The sequence below is a fragment of the Centropristis striata genome, chromosome 3, assembly GCF_030273125.1.
Source record: "Centropristis striata isolate RG_2023a ecotype Rhode Island chromosome 3, C.striata_1.0, whole genome shotgun sequence".
NCBI lineage: Eukaryota > Metazoa > Chordata > Actinopteri > Perciformes > Serranidae > Centropristis > Centropristis striata.
This window is the reverse complement of record NC_081519.1, coordinates 38,386,073-38,407,594: the sequence shown is the minus strand read 5'-3', so window position 1 is coordinate 38,407,594 and position 21,522 is coordinate 38,386,073. Positions and strand designations below refer to the sequence as shown.

Sequence of the window (21,522 nt, the reverse complement as noted above, 5' to 3'; positions counted from 1 at the left end):
ATTCAAGAGGAAACAAACAGTGTGTCACATGATTGTCTCATGTTCGTGGAAACCTTGCTGATACTCCATCTGTTTCCTTGTTGGAGCAACAGGATTATGAGGCGAAGCTGGTAATTCCTCCTTCAGTAACGAGACCCACTGCCACTTCCAGAGTTACAGTGTGTGCAGGCTGACTGTCATGCCTCACAAAGAATTGCACTATTGTTTCTGAGTGGTTTAACATTACTCTTGTCTATATGAAGAATGGAGAAGTCTGTAATGAAAGTGGAAGCCCATCTCAAAACTCAGGTGAGACTACACCTCAACTTTCAGGACTCAACCCAAGGGTAGAAAACTGTCTGCATCATTTTCTGTTGATATTAAATTTTAAATACACCACATTACAATACAATACACAGGTATTGGGACACCGGAGCATTGCAACTATAGGTGATTGGTTAATATCTTCCCAAACCATAACAACTGTCACTCTTATGGGAAGGCTTTCCACAAGATTTTGGAGGCTGGCTGCAGAGACTTGCTCCAACTGAGGTCGGCCACTGATGTTGGGCAATAAGGCCCGGCACACAGTCTGCTTCCTTATTCATCCCAAAGGTGTTAGATGGAGTTGAAGCCGGGGCTCTGTGAAGGATAGGCAAGTTCTTCCAGACCAAAACGTCACAGTGTGAACATGGGAATGTTGAAACAAGAACAGGTTTTCCATCACACTTGGTAGCATTGAGATCTCCCTTATTGGGAATAAAAGGAGCTTTGTCCAAGCAATAAAAAATAGCCCAAAATTATGGAAATGGTGCAAGTGTTGATTGCAGCACCATATTATAAATTGATGATATGATGCTGATTTATAAATTATATACAATTTGCTTTGTTATTATAGGCCGAACACAAGTGAATTTCCATATTATATACTATTCAAAGCCTTGTCTATAAGACAGCAAAATTGTCTGACTTTTAAAGTTTTTAGTCACAACTATCTACATGCATTATAAGTGGCAATATAATTCACTTGCCTGGTATTTAATTAATAACTTTCATAGGTATGGAGGCAAATGATGGCCATAAAGATGTGAATTTTATAGGCAAGTTAATACCTAACTTTGAAAATTAGCCACTACTGAACATGTGATGTTGAAATTAAACCACCACTGCATTCAAAGCACTTTCATTTTGATAAACATCTAGCTGAATTTACAGTCTTAAGTCAATTTAGAAACGTTACTAAAGTAAATTCAGTTTGTCTGGTAGAATCTCTTGAAGAATGAGACAGCCTGATGGCTGTAGGAGCGAAGGATCTTTTGTATCTCTCCGTCCTGCAACATAGAGAGAGGAGCCGTCCACTGCTGTTTTTTTGGTCCATAAAGGTTTTGTGTAGCGGATGATCCAGGTATTTCAGGATGGCCTCCAACATCTTGACAGGTCATCTCTCCATCACCTCCATCAGTCTGTCCAACCGCCTTGCATCTATGCTGATCTTGCAGCATAAAACAAAACACTTGCCATCACAGACTGATAAAACATCTGCAGCATCTTACTACAGATGTCAAGAGATCTGAGCTTCCTTAAGAAACCTGCTTCAATAGTGACCCAGGAATTTTTCAGACAGCAGCTGAAGGCATCACTTTCCCCCACTCCACAAGAGGGAGCCAGAGTTTAAAAATATGGAGAGACAAAAAACCAAAACACGTGGGGCCGAACCACGATGTGCTTCCTCCTGCAAAACCCCGCCTCCACGTTTCCATGCATTGGCGCGCTTCGCCTCTGTGGCTCCCTGCTCCTCCCCGGTTGGCGGTGGTGACTCTGTAGCGGGCTGCGGGTGAAAACACAGCAGGCATGAGTGCGGCGGGTAGTGCGCGGTCCGGTCCGGCCGCTGGTCCAGTGCAGCAGGGACTAAAAGAGGCTCTGATCGAGACGTTGACGGCCATCCTGTCCCCGGTTCAAGAAGTGCGCGCCGCCGCGGAGGAGCAGATCAAAGTGCTGGAAGTGACAGAGGGTAAGTGGTAGCCACTTTCTTAACGCTAGTGGCTAGTAGCTACCCGGTGTGTTCCCACTCATTAACGGCATGGGCCCGTTCACAAACAAGGACCATGCCGACAGCTGCCTGCTGCTTTCATCAGCGTCAACTTTGGACGTATTTGAAAGGCTGGCAAGTAGCTAACAGTCAAAACGTTAGCCGGGAACCGTCTTGTTTCCCAGTAGGCCATATTTTCAGAAGTTAGTGATGACCAGGTTAGCTTAAAGCTCGTAAAAACGTGCTATACTTACTTGAGCTGTTAGGTGGTTTCCAGTGCTTGGGTCAAATTGCCGCGTACGTACTTTTCCCAGCTAACCGTGTCACAGTTTAATCGCTAATTTTAGCTAGTAACTAAGTTACATTAAGCACATGTGGGGCTGTGAGGACCCCGGCCTCAACAGCACAGCAACAGGGTGGACACTTTTTTTCCCCAGTGCCTCAGTAAAAACGTTGTTCGCTTTAACTTAGCGTCTCTTGTCTGTTATGTGTAGAAAACTAGCGGAAATATTGTCTTAGTTCTGAAGCCATAGCAACAATAATCGTTTCTAGTCTCGAGCGCATTGGAACGTCACTTGGAAACGAGGGAATGACAGCACATACACATATTTAAGAGCCATCGTATCTATGGTAACCGACATCCAGACGTTCCAGAAGTTCTAACTTGTGTCAAAAGTAGTAACTCCCAAAATGGAATCTTATTGATAGATTCCCCGGTCGCTATGACAACAACAGAATGACCCGATGACAGATTTTCCCGCGAAGATCTCTCCCAGGGGCTTCTCCCGCGGACACCGCCCTACAGGCTGCCAGCTTCCCTCCCCATCATCAGCATCATCAAGAGACACATTAGAGGACTAACTGTCCCAGAGTCAATGCGTACATAAAGTCCATATAACTGGATATGAGTGTTTAAGGCTTTAATTTTTCGCCACCCATTCCAAGCTGTGTTGGCTGAGTGAGACTTTTGCATATAGACATTCACCAGCCACTTTATTAGTTTTGTTAGTTTTGTTAGTTTTTCCACTAATCCACACCAAATTTAACAAAGCATGCGTTTCTCCCTGCCATGGCTCGGTATCAAACCCACAGTCCCCAGTTTGATTGCCCCTTGATTTCCGACTTTACCTAACCAGCCAGTTGAGAAACCATCCCTCCATACGATTTTTTAAGTTTATATTAAGTCAGAAGGATGTAAGGCACAAGCCTAACCAATGATGGCGTCTTGTTTAAACCAGCCTGTCTGGCACCAACAATGGTGCCTTGTTCAAAGTCACTTAAATTTCTCCCCCATTCTGATGCTTGCTTTGAAATCTAGCAGGTCATCTTGACCATGTCTACATGCCTGAATACAGTGAGTTGCTGCAACATGTCTGGCTACCTACACTGGGCTACATTAGGAATGTTTACATTCAAAATTGTGAAATGTACTTTTTTCTTTTCTTCCTAGAAATGTCTCCTAAGACACCATAGTCCAGTATTCTAAAAAAAATACAGAAAACCTTCTCTTATTTCTCTTCTTTATATGTAAAAGTCCTGCACTCACGCATTCAGCACCACCTGCATGCATTCATCTTTTTAATTATTAATGTATCAAGACTCAAATGTAAAATGATACCATAATAGTGGCGCCGTGTGTCTCATGTTTTATAATTATTTAAAAACAGTGCAAGTGTTACACAAGTGTAACTGAAAGCCCTGAAAACATCTCAAGGCTAGAATAATGTGATGTCTTGGCACACTATGAAATTAAACCTGTTAGGTAAACAGTTGAACTAGTTCTATTTTAATTTTGCAGTGATATAATTGGTCTAATTCCGTTGTAATTGTGATTTAAATAGCCGCTAAAGGTCTCCAAATAGTTAAAGTTTATGGACTTTACAAGCACTTTAGACATGAACTTGACACTATGCTTCATGCAAACAATTGGTGCATAATAGAACCCATAAGAAACCATTGTATTCTGTTTTGATAGGAATCTCAATTGGAACAGATGGATACAGTACTTAGTGGCTGTAGCTTATCCTCCACTAGACTTTCATTGTCCTGCGATCCTCGTGCCCCTGGTGAAAGGCTAATTGTGCACACTGTCTGTCGGCTGTACCGCAGTGTCGCAGCGCGGCCGGCCCTTTCCGCTGGCCCCTCTCTAAGGCAGACGCTCTGTAGGATTGTCAGCACTAACATTGTCTTCTGGCGCCTGATGTCACTCTTAGTAAAACCCAGTGAGAGCGAGCTGGATCAGAGCTGAGGTTGATGCTGATGCTGAACTGCGTTTATCCCTCACATTCTGTACGCCTGTCAGGCCAGGTTCACACCCCTGTGTTCTGTTAGAAATGATATCAATGTTGTTATTAACAACAAATCTCTATATATGTCATATTTAGCTCCAGCTAAAAGACTGTTACATGCTTGTTTGTTGTTCTTATATGCACTGGTAAGTTTTAACCGGTATCCTGTTTGATTTATGGATAAAAGGTAAAAAAAAACAATTTTCATGTTTTAACAGGAAAAACTCAAAGTCGAAGTGCAAACAAATGATCTTAACAACTTAAACAAAAACAACATAAACCACTATGAAAATATTTAAGTCAGTATTTAGTTGAAGCATCTTCAATTACAGCCTTGAGTCTCTGTGGATACATTTGTGCCATCTTTGCATATAATGGCACTGGAGTTTTTTGAGATTTGCATGAAAGACTATTTTTCCTGTTTATCTGAGTCTTAAAACCCTCAGTACACTTGCTGTAAATATGTACTTTGAAAAACACTTTGTAATTACACCCTGTTTTTTTACACTCATTAGTTAATTAATTCATGATTTTTTCTGATGTGTTCATGTTGTAGAGTTTGGCGTCCATCTGGCAGAACTCACAGTCGATCCTCAGGGAGCACTCGCCATCCGTCAGGTGAGCGTTAAAAGCATTTGCGAGAGAGAAAATGATGTCCAGCCCACACATGTTAAATGTCAAATAAAGGTGTCAGTTATTGATCATGACAGCTGTTATCACTTATGTGCAACTTAACAAATGTCCTCTTGGCTGTCTGTGTTTGCAGTTAGCATCAGTCATCCTGAAGCAGTATGTGGAGACGCACTGGTGTTCCCAGTCAGAGAAGTTCAGGCCTCCTGAAACTACGGATCATGTAAACCAAATTTCACCTGTCCACTACCAGCAGAAGTTTTTCTTCTTTGCACACAACTTTAATTTGGGTCTTTACAAGCCCCAATGTTGACAAATCCCCTTCGTCCCCCTCCAGGCTAAGGCCGCCATCAGGGAGCTGCTGCCCGGCGGTTTGCGGGAAGCGATCAGCAAAGTGCGCTCCAGTGTAGCGTACGCCGTGTCGGCCATCGCCCACTGGGACTGGCCCGAGGCCTGGCCGCAGCTCTTCACCCTGCTGATGGAGATGCTGGTCAGCGGAGACGTCAATGCTGTGCACGGGGCCATGAGGGTCCTCACAGGTAGGATATAATGAGACACACTAAAGCTAAACTAAAGTTTGTCCTAAAAAAATGACCTAGATTTTCTTTTTGAGAATGTAGCAGTGATAGTATGTTTAACTTTTTCTCCGGGCAGTGTTGATATTTAACAGTTTATGTTAAACCTACATTTTCATGTATTCATAAGTGATTACATGCTCTTATATGATCTGATGTTATCTGGTGCTTATAACAACAGTTTGTTTCATGGACGGCCTTAAAACAAAGTTGGTGTATTTGATTACAGTTAAGTGACCTGTTAGTTATGCATGCGACATTGCACATGGAAGAATGATCCAAATCAGATTCACACAGAAGTTTTTAATGGTAAAGTAAAATAGAGCACTGGTGTTGTAGGATGGGATGTGGGTATCAACCAATGCAACGAGTTTAACATTAAGGCCTCCCTGTCTTTCTCTTGTTTCCATTTGGCATATCTTTTTAGATTTTTACTTAAAATGAAGCAACGCTTGAGCTGGAAATGATCCCAGTGAATAATGATAACAATATTAACGTGAGAATAAACGTGTATTTTTAAATGTGTTTTTGGTTGATGTAACAACGTGATGTCTGTCATGTCCAGAGTTTACTCGGGAGGTGACTGATACACAGATGCCGCTGGTGGCTCCAGTCATCTTACCTGAAATGTACAAGATCTTCACCATGGCCGAGGTATTGCTTAACCTCTTATCTCTACTGGTCAGCAAGACTGTTACAGTATATCCTGGAACAATATAGTGTCTCACTTTTTTTTAAAAACAAACAAACAGTTGATTTATTCTTTAGGTATTTTTAGCATTTTATTTTTTTTGGATGCACACATTTTGTCTTTTACTAGTGGGAACTGTAGTTTTCTATGTTACTGATTAGGGCTGGGCGATATATCGATTAAAAAATATATCGATATATTTTTCATAATGTGATATGGAAATAGACCTTATATATAGACCCTTTTATATCTAAATGCTGCCCTTACTAGGGTTTGTCATATTTAGTTCTTTTGTAATGTTCGTTATTCGTTTCTCATATAAATATATTTATTTCAGGAAAAGATTGGCCTATTTTCTTTCAAAGGCTATTTGTATTTAAGATATTTTTTTTATTTAAATGTGCACTTTATGGCGCTTTGATTTTTTAAAGAGCTACTCCTGTTGTTATACAGTATTTATGTTAACTTAAAGAAACGGTTTCAATAAAACTACTCGTGACATGTCATATTTGGCTTTGACTTTAACTGAACATTTGCTCTCACTTTGCGATAAAAATATCGGGATATATGTCATATATCAATATTCAGTCTAAATATATCGGGATATGACTTTTGGTATATATATCGCCCAGCCCTATTACTGATAGTATATTTCATTGCTCTGCACTGTGTTAATGTTCCTTAACTGTTGCAGGTGTACAGTATTCGTACCCGTTCCAGAGCAGTGGAGATCTTCACCACCTGTGCCAACCTCATCTGTGCTATTGAAGAGCTCGAGAAGGTGAGACAGTCCAACAAGACGTGGTGATTTTCTCTCAGATGGTTTGCTTTTGATTAATCCTCTTTTGACAGAAAAGTTGATGATTTACTTTGGATTAACTAGTTTTTGAAAAAATTGTCTTGAGTGAAATTGTCTTCAAGTTGTGTTATGTTTTTATTTGTATTTTTAAATCTAACTGTACCTCCTCTGTACATGTTTGTGTGTGTAGGGTGCAGCCAAAGCGTTGATCTTCCCCGTGGTTCAGCAATTCACCGAAGCGTTTGTGCAGGCTCTGCAGATGCCTGATGGACCCTCATCTGATAGTGGTCTCAAGATGGAAGTCCTCAAGGTAAGAGACTTGGCAAACTAAGAAGTCTTTGAGTCGTGTCTCAAATCCTTTTTTTGTTTGTTTAATAAGTAATTCTGGCATGCAGTGGTTGCTTACATACATTTAATTTATTCACCCAAGTAGCAAGGTAAGAGAAGGAGTCTTTAATTATTTAAATGCGTTTCTTTTTCATCCTCTCTCCGTAGGCAGTAACAGCGTTGGTGAGGAACTTCCCCAAACCCATGGTGTCCTCCATGCAGCAGATATTACCCATCGTATGGAACACACTGACAGAAAGTGCAGCTTTATATCCTTAACAATGCCAAACTGCTTATTGGAGAATAATTTCTTGCTGTGCTTTAAAAGCATTCTTCAGACCAGTGAGTGAAGAACAGCTTCCATTTGTGGTCATGATGCACCGAAATAATAAGAACAAGTAAAAAGACCAAATACTTTCTTTTCTTTTCTTTTTTTCTTAATATTTTTATTAGGAGGTAAGGCACATTAGAACAGGAACCGATGTTAAGACAAAAACACTAGGCTATTTCATTAATGCCATTGTAAAAAATTGGCGAAACCATATTCAGTATTTCGGCCAACTGTTTCAATCTGTTCAGTTTCAGTTTTGGCCAATAATTTTCATCTGGTGCATCCCTAATTTGGGGTCAAAAAAGATCATTTGAGGTTTTACTTCCTTTTGGTTGCAGAACATCCTCTCTTAACCTCTGATCCACCACTGCAGCAGCTCCTTCTGTTACATGGACATCACCTGCTTACCCAAGTTAAAAATGCTTTCATGTTGAGAAAAAGACTCAAACAATACAAAAACTGTAAATTCTATCCTCAGATATTTTCAGACTGAGTGAACTGAATAATTAGAATGACTTCTTAACAGTAGGATGAAGTGTATTCCTTAACCAAAAGTCCACTTATGTGAGAACAGAAGTAAACTACACAGAGGAAGTGGACGACCCTGTAGACTCAGATGGTGAGCGTCCACTGCTAACATGTAGCATCGGTTTGCAGTTTCAAAGCACCTTTTCAATCTTCTGATATTTTTTATCGGCTTTTTTTTTTCCAGGTGAGGTTTTGGGCTTTGAGAATCTGGTGTTCAGCATCTTTGAGTTCGTCCACACGCTGCTGGAGAACAACAAGTTCAAGAGCACGGTGAAGAAAGCCCTGCCCGAACTCATCTACTACGTCATCCTGTACATGCAGATCACTGAGGACCAGGTGAGGAACCAGTGGAACATGTGTGCATAGATGAATGAATGAATGATTTATTTCAAATATGCAACAACAATACAATAATAATAATGCATCAACAGGAGTCAGCCCTAGTGACTCCTGCACTGATAAGGCCGCCAAGCACTCTATAAAAATGCCACAACATATTTGAAAAGGGGTGGGAAGAAGTTAAAACTTGTTCAATCCCACCCCACTTCTTTAAACAATATTAACAGGTCAGAAATCAAAATCGAAACTCGAACTCAAAACTACCTGTTTCCTTCAGACTAATTTCTCATTTTCATGATATCAATTCTATGTATCAACACTTGCATATCTGTACACCATACCGATTCACATAGATGCACACAAACGTACCAATACATTTCCTGTATACCCATACACTTATACATAATCCTACACATACCCATGTTTCCTACTCACTGACACACTGAAAATGTCAGCCACTCCGACTGCCAGCACCACAGCAACTGTGTGTAGATGGAAGTATGATCTGTTAATAAAAGTGTTTTACCGTCACGTTTTGGGTTTTTTCAGATCAAAGTGTGGACGGCGAGTCCTCAGCAGTTCGTAGAGGACGAAGACGACGACACCTTCTCCTATTCTGTCAGGATCTCTGCTCAGGACCTGCTGCTGGTGAGATAAAAACAAACTAATAAAAACCTACATTACAGCTTTTTTTTTTTTTGATGAATCTCCTCTTGTAAAACTGATACGTTTCCTTGAAACCACATCAGCATTAAAAAGTATCTGAGAATGCCTTTTTAAAAAAAAACGTATTAACCAAAGTGTGGCTTATTTGACCTTTCAGTTCTCCTTATTTGATCTTGTGTGCAGTGTGTCAACATGAGAAAACCAGCTACAGGACAGTGTTTTATCAGAAGTATGAATTAAAATCAATACTATTATTAAATCTGTCTGTGGATAATGAATCAGTCTCCTGATCTGTATAAGCAATGGTACTTTTGTTTGTACAAAATTATTTATAAGCATAGTGAAATGTCGTCTTAAATCCTTCATGAGAGGATTTAAGTGATAAGGATCACTTAGTTCAGCTTGTGTCCTACTCCATTTATTGCCACAGTTCCCCAATAAAAAGTCAGGTAAATCTTGTGGCAGAAACTCTCCTTGTGTGATATTTAGCTACCAAATGGCTCTTTTTTTCATCCGTCACTCTCTATTTATAAGAAACAAGGTCCAGTGACTGTCTGGTCTAATAATGCTTCAGCACATAATCCCAGAGAAACGCCTTCTTGCTCTCCTCCTCTCCTACACACACAGCCTCCGCAAACACTCGAGGCATCCGTTGAACCAAGTTGCCCTAGACCTACTTATACGGTTTTTCTATGCAGTGTTGAATCACAGGAACACTGAGCAGTGTGGTCACATGTAAAGCAGGGTTCATAAACAGCCAGCATTTATAAGTTTGCACTGGTTTCGTAGCAACTCTTTGCCCGCCGGCTCACTATGCGGGCTTCTTGTGGACCGTGACAATGTGTATAATGATGGTAACCTTTGACCTCTGCTCGCAGGCTGTTGCAGCAGAGTTTCAGAATGAGAGCGCAGCAGCGCTGGCAGCGGCAGCGACCAGACATCTCCAGGAGGCCGAGCAGGCCAAAAACAGCGGGAATGAGCACTGGTGAGGAAAGACTCTACGCTAACACTTCGCTAAGAACATCCCAGCATCTGCTCTTAAAACTTTGTTCAATTTGAGCCCAAAAATGGCATTTTTTTATGGCACAATTATGGTTTTAAATAGGGATAACTCAAAAGTATATTTTTTGCAGTGTTATGCAGATATAACTGCAGAAATAATAAGAAACATGCAGGTCAAATTTCTATATCGATAACCTTTCAAAGTGCCCACAAGTTTTACCAATGGAGTCTCCACCTTCTATACATATTAAACTATTAACTTTTTTGCAACCTCTCTTGTCCTCTCCTCTCTGCTCTGTGTAGCCTGCAGTTTATTTCAAGTTTTTGCTGGTTTTTTTTGTCTCATTACTGGTTCAACTGAGTCTCTAATGGCCTTTCAGTTAAACTAAGGAGAGCAGAATTTATTTTAAAAAGTATGTTAAGCTTTTTACAGATGTTTTCCCACATTGTCCGTTCAACAGGCAACGGAAATTTGAAAATCCGACAATTTCTGTTTTTACAGTTTCCAACTATGTTAGTTTTAAGAAAACATGCCTTTCAAACCTTTCTGAGGGTTGTGGGGTTCAGAGGGTTAAGTCAGAAAAGTAATTGTTTTTTATTGCACCAGGTGGAAGATCCACGAGGCCTGCATGTTGGCCCTCGGCTCTGTCAAAACCATCATCACAGAGAACGTGAAAAACGGTCGTATCCAGTTTGACATGCACGGTTTCCTGGCCAGTGTTATCCTCGCCGATCTCAACTTGGCAGGTGAGTCCTAAACTGAGGAAAGATTTATACAAGTGATCAACAACACGGAACAAAGACCTCCAAAGCATTGTCGAATCATTCTGAAATTGTTTCCTCTTTAAAATGTTGTTTCTCTCAGTGACTCATCTTCTCTCCTGTCTTGTTTTCGTTTTCTCTTGACCAGCGGCGTCTCCGTTCCTCCTCGGCCGGGCTCTGTGGGCGGCCAGTCGCTTCACGGCGGCCATGTCTCCCGAGCTCATCCAGCAGTTCCTCCAGGCCACCGTCAGCGGCCTCCACGACAGCCAGCCGCCTTCTGTCCGCATCTCCGCAGTCAGGGCCATCTGGGGGTGAGCAAGCTGACACCCAAACACAGAGCTCTCGTGTTACGCATATATTTTGGGGTGCACATTTTGCTGTTTGCTGTCCCTATTTTTTACATTTTAAAAAGTGTTTCAAGCCCTGAAAAAAATATCTATTGCATCCATAAATTGTGGATTAGATAATTGTGGTGACTGTAGAAGTAGCAAATACAATCTACAGTGTCATTTAGCAGATACTTTTATCCAAAGCGACGTACATTTGAGAGATCATACAACACAAACAAGGATGAAGTCAAGAAACAATACAAGAATAAGCAAGAATAGGGGGCATATATTATGTTGAGTCCTGTTAGGACGTAAGTGCCTCTAGGACGTAAGTGTTTTTGGGTGTGTGTGTTGATTATGAGTGTAGGTGATCAGTAAAGAGCTGGGTCTTCAGCCTCCTTTAGAAAATTGAGAGAGATTCAGCAGATCGTATGGAGTTTGGAAGGTTGTTCCACCACCGGGGCACTACAGAGGAGAAGAGTCTGGTTTGGGACGTAGAGCCTTTCAGCGGCAGAGGAGCCAGACGTCTTTCACTGGAAGAGCGTAGTGGGCGGGAGGGTTTGTGCCAGGAGTTGTGTGGATTGTTCGGCCAGGTAGGGTCTGATCTTCCTGATGTTGTACAGGGCGAATCAACACGATCTGGCAGTTTAAGACACACAAGTCTTGAAGGTCCGTTGGTTATCAATCATGACACCTAGGTTCCGTGCAGAGCTTGCACAAGTTGCATGGATCCAAGCTGAAGATTGATAGGCTGATGTAGAGCTGGGTGGGCCGGGATGACTAGAAGCTCCGTCCGTCGAGAGGTTGAGTTGGAGGTGGTGTTCTGTCATCCAGGTGGAGATATCAGCAAGACACGCAGAGATACGAGCCAAGACTGTGAGGTCATTTGGTGGGAAGAAAGCCATGATTGCGCTAAGTCAAGTGGTGTAGATTGAGAAGAGAAGGGGGCCTAGCACTGACCCTTGAGGCACTCCAGTTGATAGGTTAAATAGTTTGGACACTTCCCCCTTCCACGATACTTTAAAACATCTCCCTGAGAGGTACGACTCGAACCATCGGAGGGCCGAGCCTGAGATGCTCAGCAAGTGTAGAGAGGAGGATTTGGTGGTTAACAGTGTCGAAGGCTTCAGAGAGGTCCAGCAGCAAAAGAGCAGATGACAAATAACATTCATCACAGACACAAAACCCTAATTTTAAACTTCTAGCAAACTTTTTTTGGGGTTTGAGTGGTCACCAACTGATCTTAAAGTTGGTTACATACTGTTTGTTCATCCACATTTACTCTCCATGTCGTTCTCCAGGTATTGTGATCAGTTGAAGCTGTCAGAGAGCACCCACGTCCTTCAGCCCTTCCTCCCCAGCATCCTCGAGGGACTGGTCCAACTGGCCGCCCAGTTCAGCTCGGAGGTGCTCACACTCGTCATGGAGACTCTGTGCATTGTCTGCACCGTCGACCCGGCCTTCACCACCAGCGCTGAGAACAAGATCTGCCCCCTCACCATTGCTATTTTCCTTAAATATAACAACGGTACTGCTAAAGCTCCTATAACCACACCCTCTATCAGACCATTTTAATATATGACTTTTTTCTCTTAATTTTCCAGCTCTTTTCTTTGACAGACTTTCCAGAGAAAATGTAGACATGTTAAGTCAAGAGACGCACGGATTTGATTGACTATTATCTTTTAATAATAATAATAATAATAATAATAATAATACATTTTATTTGGAGGCGCCTTTCTTGGCACTCAATGACACCGTACAAAAAAGATAGAAAAGATACAGCAATAAAATACAATAAAATACACAGAATTAATAACAATACAATACAGTTTTAAACAGATGTGTTTTGAGTTGTGATTTGAAATAGGGGAGTGAGTCAATGTTCCTGAGTTGGGGTTTTCTTAGACCTCGTCTCCTTTCTTCTCCTCAGACCCTGTGGTGGCGTCCCTGGCCCAGGACATCTTTAAGGAACTGGCCCAGATCGAAGGCTGCCAGGGTCCCATGCAGATGCGTCTCATCCCCACTCTAGTCAGCATCATGCAGGCTCCCCCCGACAAGATCCCCTCTGGACTCTGTGCTGTGAGTAGACGGTGATACACTGACATTGATCATCTCAAGCCTAGAAAAAGCAGTTCTGAAATTTTCAGGTTTCAGGACCATGTTATCGTCAGTTTTTTCACAACAGAATGTGACCGCTGTTTCTCCCCCTCTTTCTGCATTAAAGACGTCCATCGACATCCTGACCACAGTCGTTCGAAACACTAAATCTCCTCTGTCAGAGATGCTCGTCTGCCAGGCGTTCCCCGTGGTGGCTCAGTGCACCTTACGCACTGACGACAACACAATAATGCAGGTAAACGCAAAAAAAATCTTTCAGCATTTTATCCAAGCATGAGCACATTGAACACAGCAGGAGAATGACGATGTTATCCAGCAAATGTCAGGAGTTACTTTCACGAAAAATACCCAAAACTTTGAAACTTTAAAACACATTCTCATCACAAAGACTTGTTTTGGATAGAACATACAGTACAGGCCAAAAGTTTGGACACACACCTACTCATTCAATGCGTTTTTCTTTATTTTCATGACTATTTACATTGTAGATTCTCACTGAAGGCATCAAAACTATGAATGAACACATATGGAATTATGTACTTAACAAAAAAAGTGTGAAATAAATGAAAACATGTCTTTTAGATTCCTCAAAGTAACCACCCTTTGCTTACTAGAATATAAGACATGTTTTCAGTGATTTCACACTTAGTACATAATTCCACATGTGTTCATTAATAGTTTTGATGAATCACAATGTCAATAGTTATGAAAATAAAGGAAACACATTGAATGAGAAGGCGTGTCCAAACTTTTGGCCTGTACTGTATGAACAATAAATACTGTATTGTGTGGCTTTTCTGCTTTCCTCCCATTCACCACTCTTCTCCCGTCTTCAGAACGGAGGCGAGTGTCTGCGGGCGTACGTCTCCGTGGCCCTCGAGCAGATCGCTCAGTGGAGGGACGAGCAGGGCAACAGCGGCCTCTGGTACGTCATGCAGGTAGTCAACCAGCTGCTGGACCCCCGAACATCCGAGTTCACGGCCGCCTTCGTGGGCAGGTTGGTGTCCACTCTGATCTCTCGGGCGGGAACGCAGCTCGGCGAACAGCTGGACCAGATCCTCCGGGCCATTCTCAGCAAAATGCAGCAAGCGGAGACTCTGAGCGTCATGCAGGTGGGGGGACGAAAGTCGATGTGTCGCTGTATCGAACCTGTTCCTGTTGCGGTTGGTAACCTGGTTTATTTATTCTCTCTTTAGTCTCTGATCATGGTGTTCGCACACCTGGTTCACTCGCAGCTGGAGCCTCTGCTGGAGTTCTTGTGTAGTCTGCCCGGCCCGACGGGGAAACCTGCGCTGGAGTTCGTCATGACGGAGTGGATGAGCAGGCAGCACCTCTTCTACGGACAGTACGAGGGAAAAGTCAGGTCAGACAACATCTTCATTTATTTATTTCTAAAATTTGAATTTTACAACACTTAAAAATGTAATTTAAACCCACAGCCATGGCTTGTTGTTAGGCTAGTGGTGTCTGTCCATCCATCATGATTATCTGAATGGTCTACGTATGCCAGCATTAACCCTCAATAGAAAAAGCTTCTAAGAAAGGAAAAAGTTCAGACCCGTGTTTCATGTTGCCACCTATAAGCAAAGAAAGTGAACGCTCTATAAGCACATTTTCCCTTATATTTATTGAAATTTTAATGACCAATTAGTTTAAATTTTTTATACATATTCACCTTGAAAATGTGCGTACACATACAGTACAGGCCAAAAGTTTGGACACACCTTCTCATTCAATGCGTTTTCTTTATTTTCATGACTATTTACATTGTAGATTCTCACTGAATGCATCAAAACTATGAATGAACACATATGGAATTATGTACTTAACAAAAAAAGTGTGAAATAACTGAAAACATGTCTTGTATTTTAGATTCCTCAAAGTAGCCACCCTTTGCTTACTAGAATATAAGACATGTTTTCAGTCATTTCACACTTTTTTGTTAAGTACATAATTCCACATGTGTTCATTAATAGTTTTGATGAATTTACAATGTCAATAGTCATGAAAATAAAGGAAACGCATTGAATGAGAAGGTGTGTCCAAACTTTTGGCCTGTACTGTACATACGCACTGAACTAACAAGAAAAAATTATTTTGGATGCTGTGTGCATCAGTTGTTGTCTGTCTAAAAATTAGACAATAGACTAATCAGGTGTAAGAGCTGTTGTGCATATGCCAGGAACTAATTATTTTGGGGGTGTCTCGGTGGCTCACACTGTTAGAGCTTGTACCATTAAGGCTGAGTCCTTCCCGGGCATGTCCTCCCCTCTGTCTCCCCCTTTCTATCTATCACTTTCAATAAAGCAAAAATGCCCCAAAAAAAATCTTTAAAAGCTTTAATTATTTCGTTCATAACTCCACATTGCCACAAATCTTAAACATCATGTTCACCGTTTTTTTTCCTGCAGCACGGTGGCTCTCTGTAAACTGCTGCAGCACGGTCTAAACACTGACGACAAACGTCTCCAGGACATCGTAGTGAAGGGAGAGGAGATCTACAGCCCTGAAGACGGCATCCGCACACGATCCAAATCTGCCAAAAGTAAGGCAGCAAATGGCCCGCAGACGCTTTAATCTCTACGTCACACCACAAGACTGAGCGCGCTGCTAACACTGAGCTCTCCACTGTGCGTTTCTCCTCCACAGACCCGGAGCGGTGGACCAACATTCCTTTGTTAGTGAAGATCTTTAAATTGATCATCAACGAGCTATCGACGGTAGTTGAGGCAAACGCCAGCAGGACGAACGCAGCAGACTGGAGTCAAGGTGAATGCAGATTAAAAACGCATCTTTCAGCCAGTGGAGATTTGATAGGACACACTACTATTGAGGGGATTGAACCTTTCTGTAGTGAACCCCTTGTGGCTATTTCTTGTAGTAAATTATTGGGGAATAGTGATATGATCAGTAAGTCAGCCTAAATGTGAACTTCTCAGTTCAGTTCTTAAAACCTTTTTTTATTTTAGATTTTGTTTTTTATTTTTTATCACCTGAGACTCAGTTTTCTTATGGTTTCTCAAATGTTTTGTGCCCAATTTAACCCTCCTCTTATGTTGCTGGTCGAATTGACCCATTTTGAAGTTAAAAAAAATAAATAGTTAAAAGTATTTTTTCATAAAAAGAAAACATTTTAAAATGTAAAAAAAACCATTGTATTTTGTATGCATGTCTTTCCAATGTACATTTAAAAAAAAGTTTGAACATGCATTTTTTTTATGTAAAAAGACTGAAATATCCTCATTGAACAATGATCTCTAAGAGGTAAAAAACATTGTTTTTGATTGAAATGGTTAGTAATGGAGTTATTAATGAAAAATAAACAATATCTTTTGGGATATTTTTAGTTTCTGACACTTTTGGACAATTAAACATGCCCCGGGTTATTGCTGTTCCTGGAAAAAACGAACATGACAGGAGGCTTAATAGACTTTTGAGGCCAATAAACTTTAAGAAGGCTCCTTCAGTATGTATGGTGACCAGCTGCATTTGACTAAATCTGTCTATTTAGGAGTGAAGTTTCTCAGAAGCAACAATGAACGTTTACTCTCGCCTTTGACTTGCTGGAAGATTGCAGAGTTATTGTATTTGTTTGCGTGTAAAGTAAATAATAAGGCAGCAGACATTTTGAGTCAGCAGCTGTGTTTTTTCTCAGACTCCAGCGGCATGTGGGAGGAAGAGGAAGAGGGGGAGGAGGATGAGGACGAGGATGAAGGCGTTGCAGGGCAGCTGCTTTCTGATCTCATCGCCTCAAACAAATACGGTACCAGAATCCCCCCAGTGCTGCAACTCTTCCTGTGTTTTTTCTTCAATTCAAACTCTTGCCAGAACTGTTGCAGTGTTGTTGCTACATGCTGGTGTGTTTCTGTCTTACAGACGATGATTATTATGAGGATGATGAGGAAGATGATCCAGATGCCTTGAAGGACCCCATATATCAGATCGATCTGCAGGTACAAGAACGCTTCACTTTGAAATGACTAAAACTATTTGTCATTATAAACATAAGAAACATTTTTAAACCGTGCATTACACTGTTACACAAGCACTGCCAAGAGGCAACAGGTTGGGAAAATATGTAAAACTGAAAAGCATTTTTATTATATAAAACTTAAAATACTAAAATACATAAGACTAATAAAAAAATCTAACTTGTGCATTAGAGAGGAGTGTATCAATTAGTTTCCCCTGGGCTGTATTTAAACATTTTTTTCTCGTAGATTTGCCACTTTAATCTCGTCATTTTTTTCTCACAAATTTGTAACATTTTTTACCGTTAATTTGAGATTTTTTTCTCACAAATTTGTAAAAAAATTTTACCATTAATTTGAGATTTTTTTTTCTCATAAATTTGTAACATTTATTTATCTATTTAGCCTATTTGTTTGTTTACTTACTTATTTATTTTATTTCTTATTATTTGCTTATCTTTCAAGTCATTACTTGACACTCCAGCAATAGTAGTCCTGAGGAATAATGGTTTGTAGGCGTGGCTAGTGCGAGGGGAGGGATGTTTATGTTTATGTTGGATCACTATGACAAATGTACATTGTTTGAACATGTATGTATATGTGATGGGATAAGAATTGTAAAATTCAATAACAATATCTGAGAGGTGGGGCGTCCTGGTGGCTCACGCTGGTAGAGCGCGTACCATTAAGGCTGAGTCCTTCCTGCTGTGGACCCGGTTTTGAATCCGGCCTGAGGTCCCTTTGTCGCATGTCCTTCTTTCTGTCTCCCCCTTTCTATCTATCACTTTCAATAAAGCAAAAATGCCAAAAAAATAATCTTAAAAATATATATATATATCTGAGAGGGAAAATCAATTACAAGGACCCTTACAGGAATGAAAATAGGTGAAAAGAATGTGTTAGAAGTCTCCCTTTTGAAAATACATCATAAACATTTTTTTAGCATAGATAAGCAAATGACAATGATTTTTTTTTTACACACACACATAATACAATATCCCAGTACTTCATAAGTCTCAAATGTCCTACCTCGCTTTGGTTCTTGTCCCCACTGCAAAAATTCTGCTGTGTGGCAGAAAAAAATGCTGATTCGCTATTAGTGAGTAAAATTCTGCAACATTTGATGACTAAATGCATGCATCTTACTGTAATGCATGAATCACAACGTAGCAATAACTTCTTTTTTGCCTGATTGTGCAGCATTATTTTCCAGGACTTGCTCATTAAACATCTTTTCCTCACACTTTTCTCCTGATGACTGACCTGCCCTGTGTCACCTGTGTGTTTTCTCAGGCTTACCTGACAGACTTCCTGACACAGTTCGCCCAGCAGCCATGTTACAGCATGTTCTCCAGCCACCTCAACACCACCGAGAGACAAACCCTGCAGTCTATAGGCCTCTAGCCCCGCCGTCTGCCGCTCCAACACATCTTCCATCTAAACTCTCTCCTAATTCCCCGTCACTTAATGCGCTCACGATGAATTCACAACAGCAAAGAAAGAGGAGGAAAAACGGAACGGCGGGCCCGGCGGAGGAAGAAACAGGGTTAAAAGAGATGGACATGCACTTAACCATAACTCCTCTGTTTCTACGTGCTCATGATGGGATGAGGGACTTTGCAGATGTTGAATCGAGGAGGATGAAGAGGTGAGAGACTGCGCAGGTCTGTTCCTGAAGAAGACTCGCTCAGAGGACTCGCCGTTTTTTAGAGTAACTTCAGACGGGACGAGAGGATTGAATCAAAAGGTCACAGTGGGACAGGTGAACCATGAAATACGAACGGACTATTTTGCCATGTCCTATTTGTAACTTAGCCCGTTATTTTTGTGTTTCTGTACAAACAGAGTAAAAATGCAAAATGGAAAAACGCTTCCGAGAGACTTTTACATTGATTGAAGACAAAAACATCCTGATCTGTCGAGGGAGGGAGAGAAACATTGGCGGCCTTATATTCCAGAAAAATATGTTTCTCCTGTTTCTTGTCAGGAAATGAAAAAGCTCTTCGACCAGCTGTCATGTCTCGGGGGTACGGTGGGTATTTGGGAAATTCACACTGATGCCATGGTGATTCACAGCCTTGTCATTTCCTTGTACCCATTGATATTTGGGATGGAGAAAATTTCTAAATAAAAGTCCAAAAAGGACAACATTTACAGATCGATTTCCAGATTCCTCTCTTGTCTCTCTGAGCTGTGGATAATAACAAAATATGCATGTTCTTGTAATCACGTTTTAATGGAATCTCAAACTCTTCCACTCTTTCCATTTTCCACTCAATCGCTCTTCATGCTGCCTCAAACTGCCATCTGACTGGGCTGCATACACAAATGTGATTTGCATCCAAAACAAGTAGCTCCTAATAAACCAACAATATGAAGAAAAATCCAAATGCTTAATTTAGAGAATGAAATTGTTGATGAGATATTCAATTCAACTGGTTTTAATAACAATTGGTAAGACTCAAAGTCCCCTATTCAGATTTATAAGCAGCATATTAACATTATTTATTAAACATAAATGTTTCTTACACACTATAATGTACTTGTAAGCAGATAAAAGGATATTTGTTACTGTTAATGTATAGTATTTGTTATTTCAGCAGGTGTTTTTATTTATTGGCATTCATTTGCCATCTACACAGCAGCTTTCAGTTACGAATGCACACAGGAGGAGTTGTATTTGACACAGACATGAATAACACTTAAACCTCTGTAAAGCTACATTATAGTGTGGTAAAAAACATTTAATAAATGTTTATTTACTGCTTGAAGAATTAAGGTGTTAATGTCCTGCTGTGATGTTTCCTTGAGGCAGAGGCAACAAGCATAATGCAATAAAAATGATAATCTGTAAGGAAAGAATTACTTGATAATATTTCTATTTTATACTATATTAATGTATTTATATGATAAAGCTTTAAACTTGAACATTACGCTATATTTTGCGTTGGAGATTGAGGGGAAAAAAAGTGCATTAGGAAACACTTGAAGCATGAGTGGAATATCTTTCATTTTCAATGTTTTTCGCAGGAAGTGGCCAAAACACAAAAAATTCAACTTTCACAAATAAACCCAAAATAAATGATAACACTTAGTACTCAGTGAGAACCTTAATGTTTGACTTGATTTGAAATTTAAAGGGATTAAAACCTGGATCTTAAAGACCCTGAAAACACACAGGTGTTTTGATTTACTCTGTTTAATTAGACCTCTCTTTGTGTTCAAGTTGAATGAGTTGTGTAAAAAATAATGAGGTCATTAAACATCCTGAAATATAAATAAATATAAACAATAGCTCTTTTGCAGGAAACACGTTTTGGACATGTCAGAGTAGGAAAAGCACACGTATTACTAATACAATTTAAACATGAATTAAAACATGGTGTAATTAGTAACAACAGTGCTTTTCCTGTCATGACAAGTCAAAAATATAATTAAAGTTCTGTCACAGGTGCAACAAAACAACAGTCTGCACATCCTCAGACAGACCTCCGAGGAGTCTAATTAGGCACAAGTAAAAAAAAAAAAAAACTTAAAAAAAAAACGTGTGTGTGTGTGTCATGTGCATCATGCTCATCCTGCTGAGTTTTCCATTTTTAGATGCAGGCCACCTCTGGGAACTGACACTAACAGACATAAGGCTGCAGATTATCCAGCAGGGGGAGCTGTTAGCTGCATGCTTCTCTTTGTGCTCATCATTAATCCTTAATACAGATATGGACTGACTTCAGCCTCACGTTAACATAACAGCCATTTGGAAGTGTGTTTGTGCATTTGTATTGTACAGTCAAATCCCTAAATGTTAGGCCGGATACGAATTAATTTGCTGTATTTTTACATTAAACAAGTAATAGCCTAAATTAAAAAATACAACGCATTGCTTTCTTTATGGGTTTTAATTTGCGACCGCAGTAAATTTTACATCTTATTTTCATTATATAACAGTATGAGAAGCTGTTTTCTTTGTCAGCCGCATGTTAAAATCATGTTTTTACAGTCTATGGTTAAAATCCATCAGGGCGGGGTGACGGAGGGGAGGGAGAGGGGAGGGGGGACCTCGCAAGGTGCATTCACTGCTGCACGTAAACATGACGACTAGTAGACAGCAAGGGTTTACAATCATCTTAACTGATAACCACCTTAATTTTAAACACA

The 21,522-nt window shown here is 40.5% G+C and overlaps 1 protein-coding gene across 1 annotated transcript; it reads left to right on the top strand.

Moving 5' to 3' along the window:
- Nucleotides 1-1,756: 1,756 nt before the first annotated feature.
- ipo9 (importin 9) lies at nt 1,757-20,227 on the top strand. Its single transcript, XM_059328022.1, has 24 exons — nt 1,757-1,990; nt 4,853-4,914; nt 5,063-5,149; nt 5,264-5,465; nt 6,067-6,155; nt 6,887-6,973; nt 7,182-7,301; nt 7,487-7,587; nt 8,210-8,268; nt 8,362-8,513; nt 9,066-9,164; nt 10,061-10,167; nt 10,792-10,931; nt 11,095-11,257; nt 12,577-12,803; nt 13,209-13,357; nt 13,503-13,631; nt 14,233-14,508; nt 14,593-14,759; nt 15,808-15,941; nt 16,046-16,165; nt 17,052-17,159; nt 17,273-17,349; nt 18,661-20,227. Exons 1-24 carry the CDS (start codon nt 1,831-1,833, stop codon nt 18,769-18,771), a joined length of 3,126 nt encoding a protein of 1,041 aa, XP_059184005.1. The 5' UTR covers nt 1,757-1,830; the 3' UTR covers nt 18,772-20,227.
- Nucleotides 20,228-21,522: the final 1,295 nt, after the last annotated feature.

What these genes read in the sequence shown, in the direction of transcription:
- ipo9 (XM_059328022.1), top strand. Translation starts at nt 1,831, where the DNA reads ATGAGTGCGGCGGGTAGTGCGCGGTCCGGTCCGGCCGCTGGTCCAGTG. An exon ending in TGCAGATCACTGAGGACCAG is followed by an intron (nt 8,514 to 9,065) that starts GTGAGGAACCAG and finishes GGGTTTTTTCAG; the next exon opens with ATCAAAGTGTGGACGGCGAG. An exon ending in CAGTACGAGGGAAAAGTCAG is followed by an intron (nt 14,760 to 15,807) that starts GTCAGACAACAT and finishes TTTTTCCTGCAG; the next exon opens with CACGGTGGCTCTCTGTAAAC.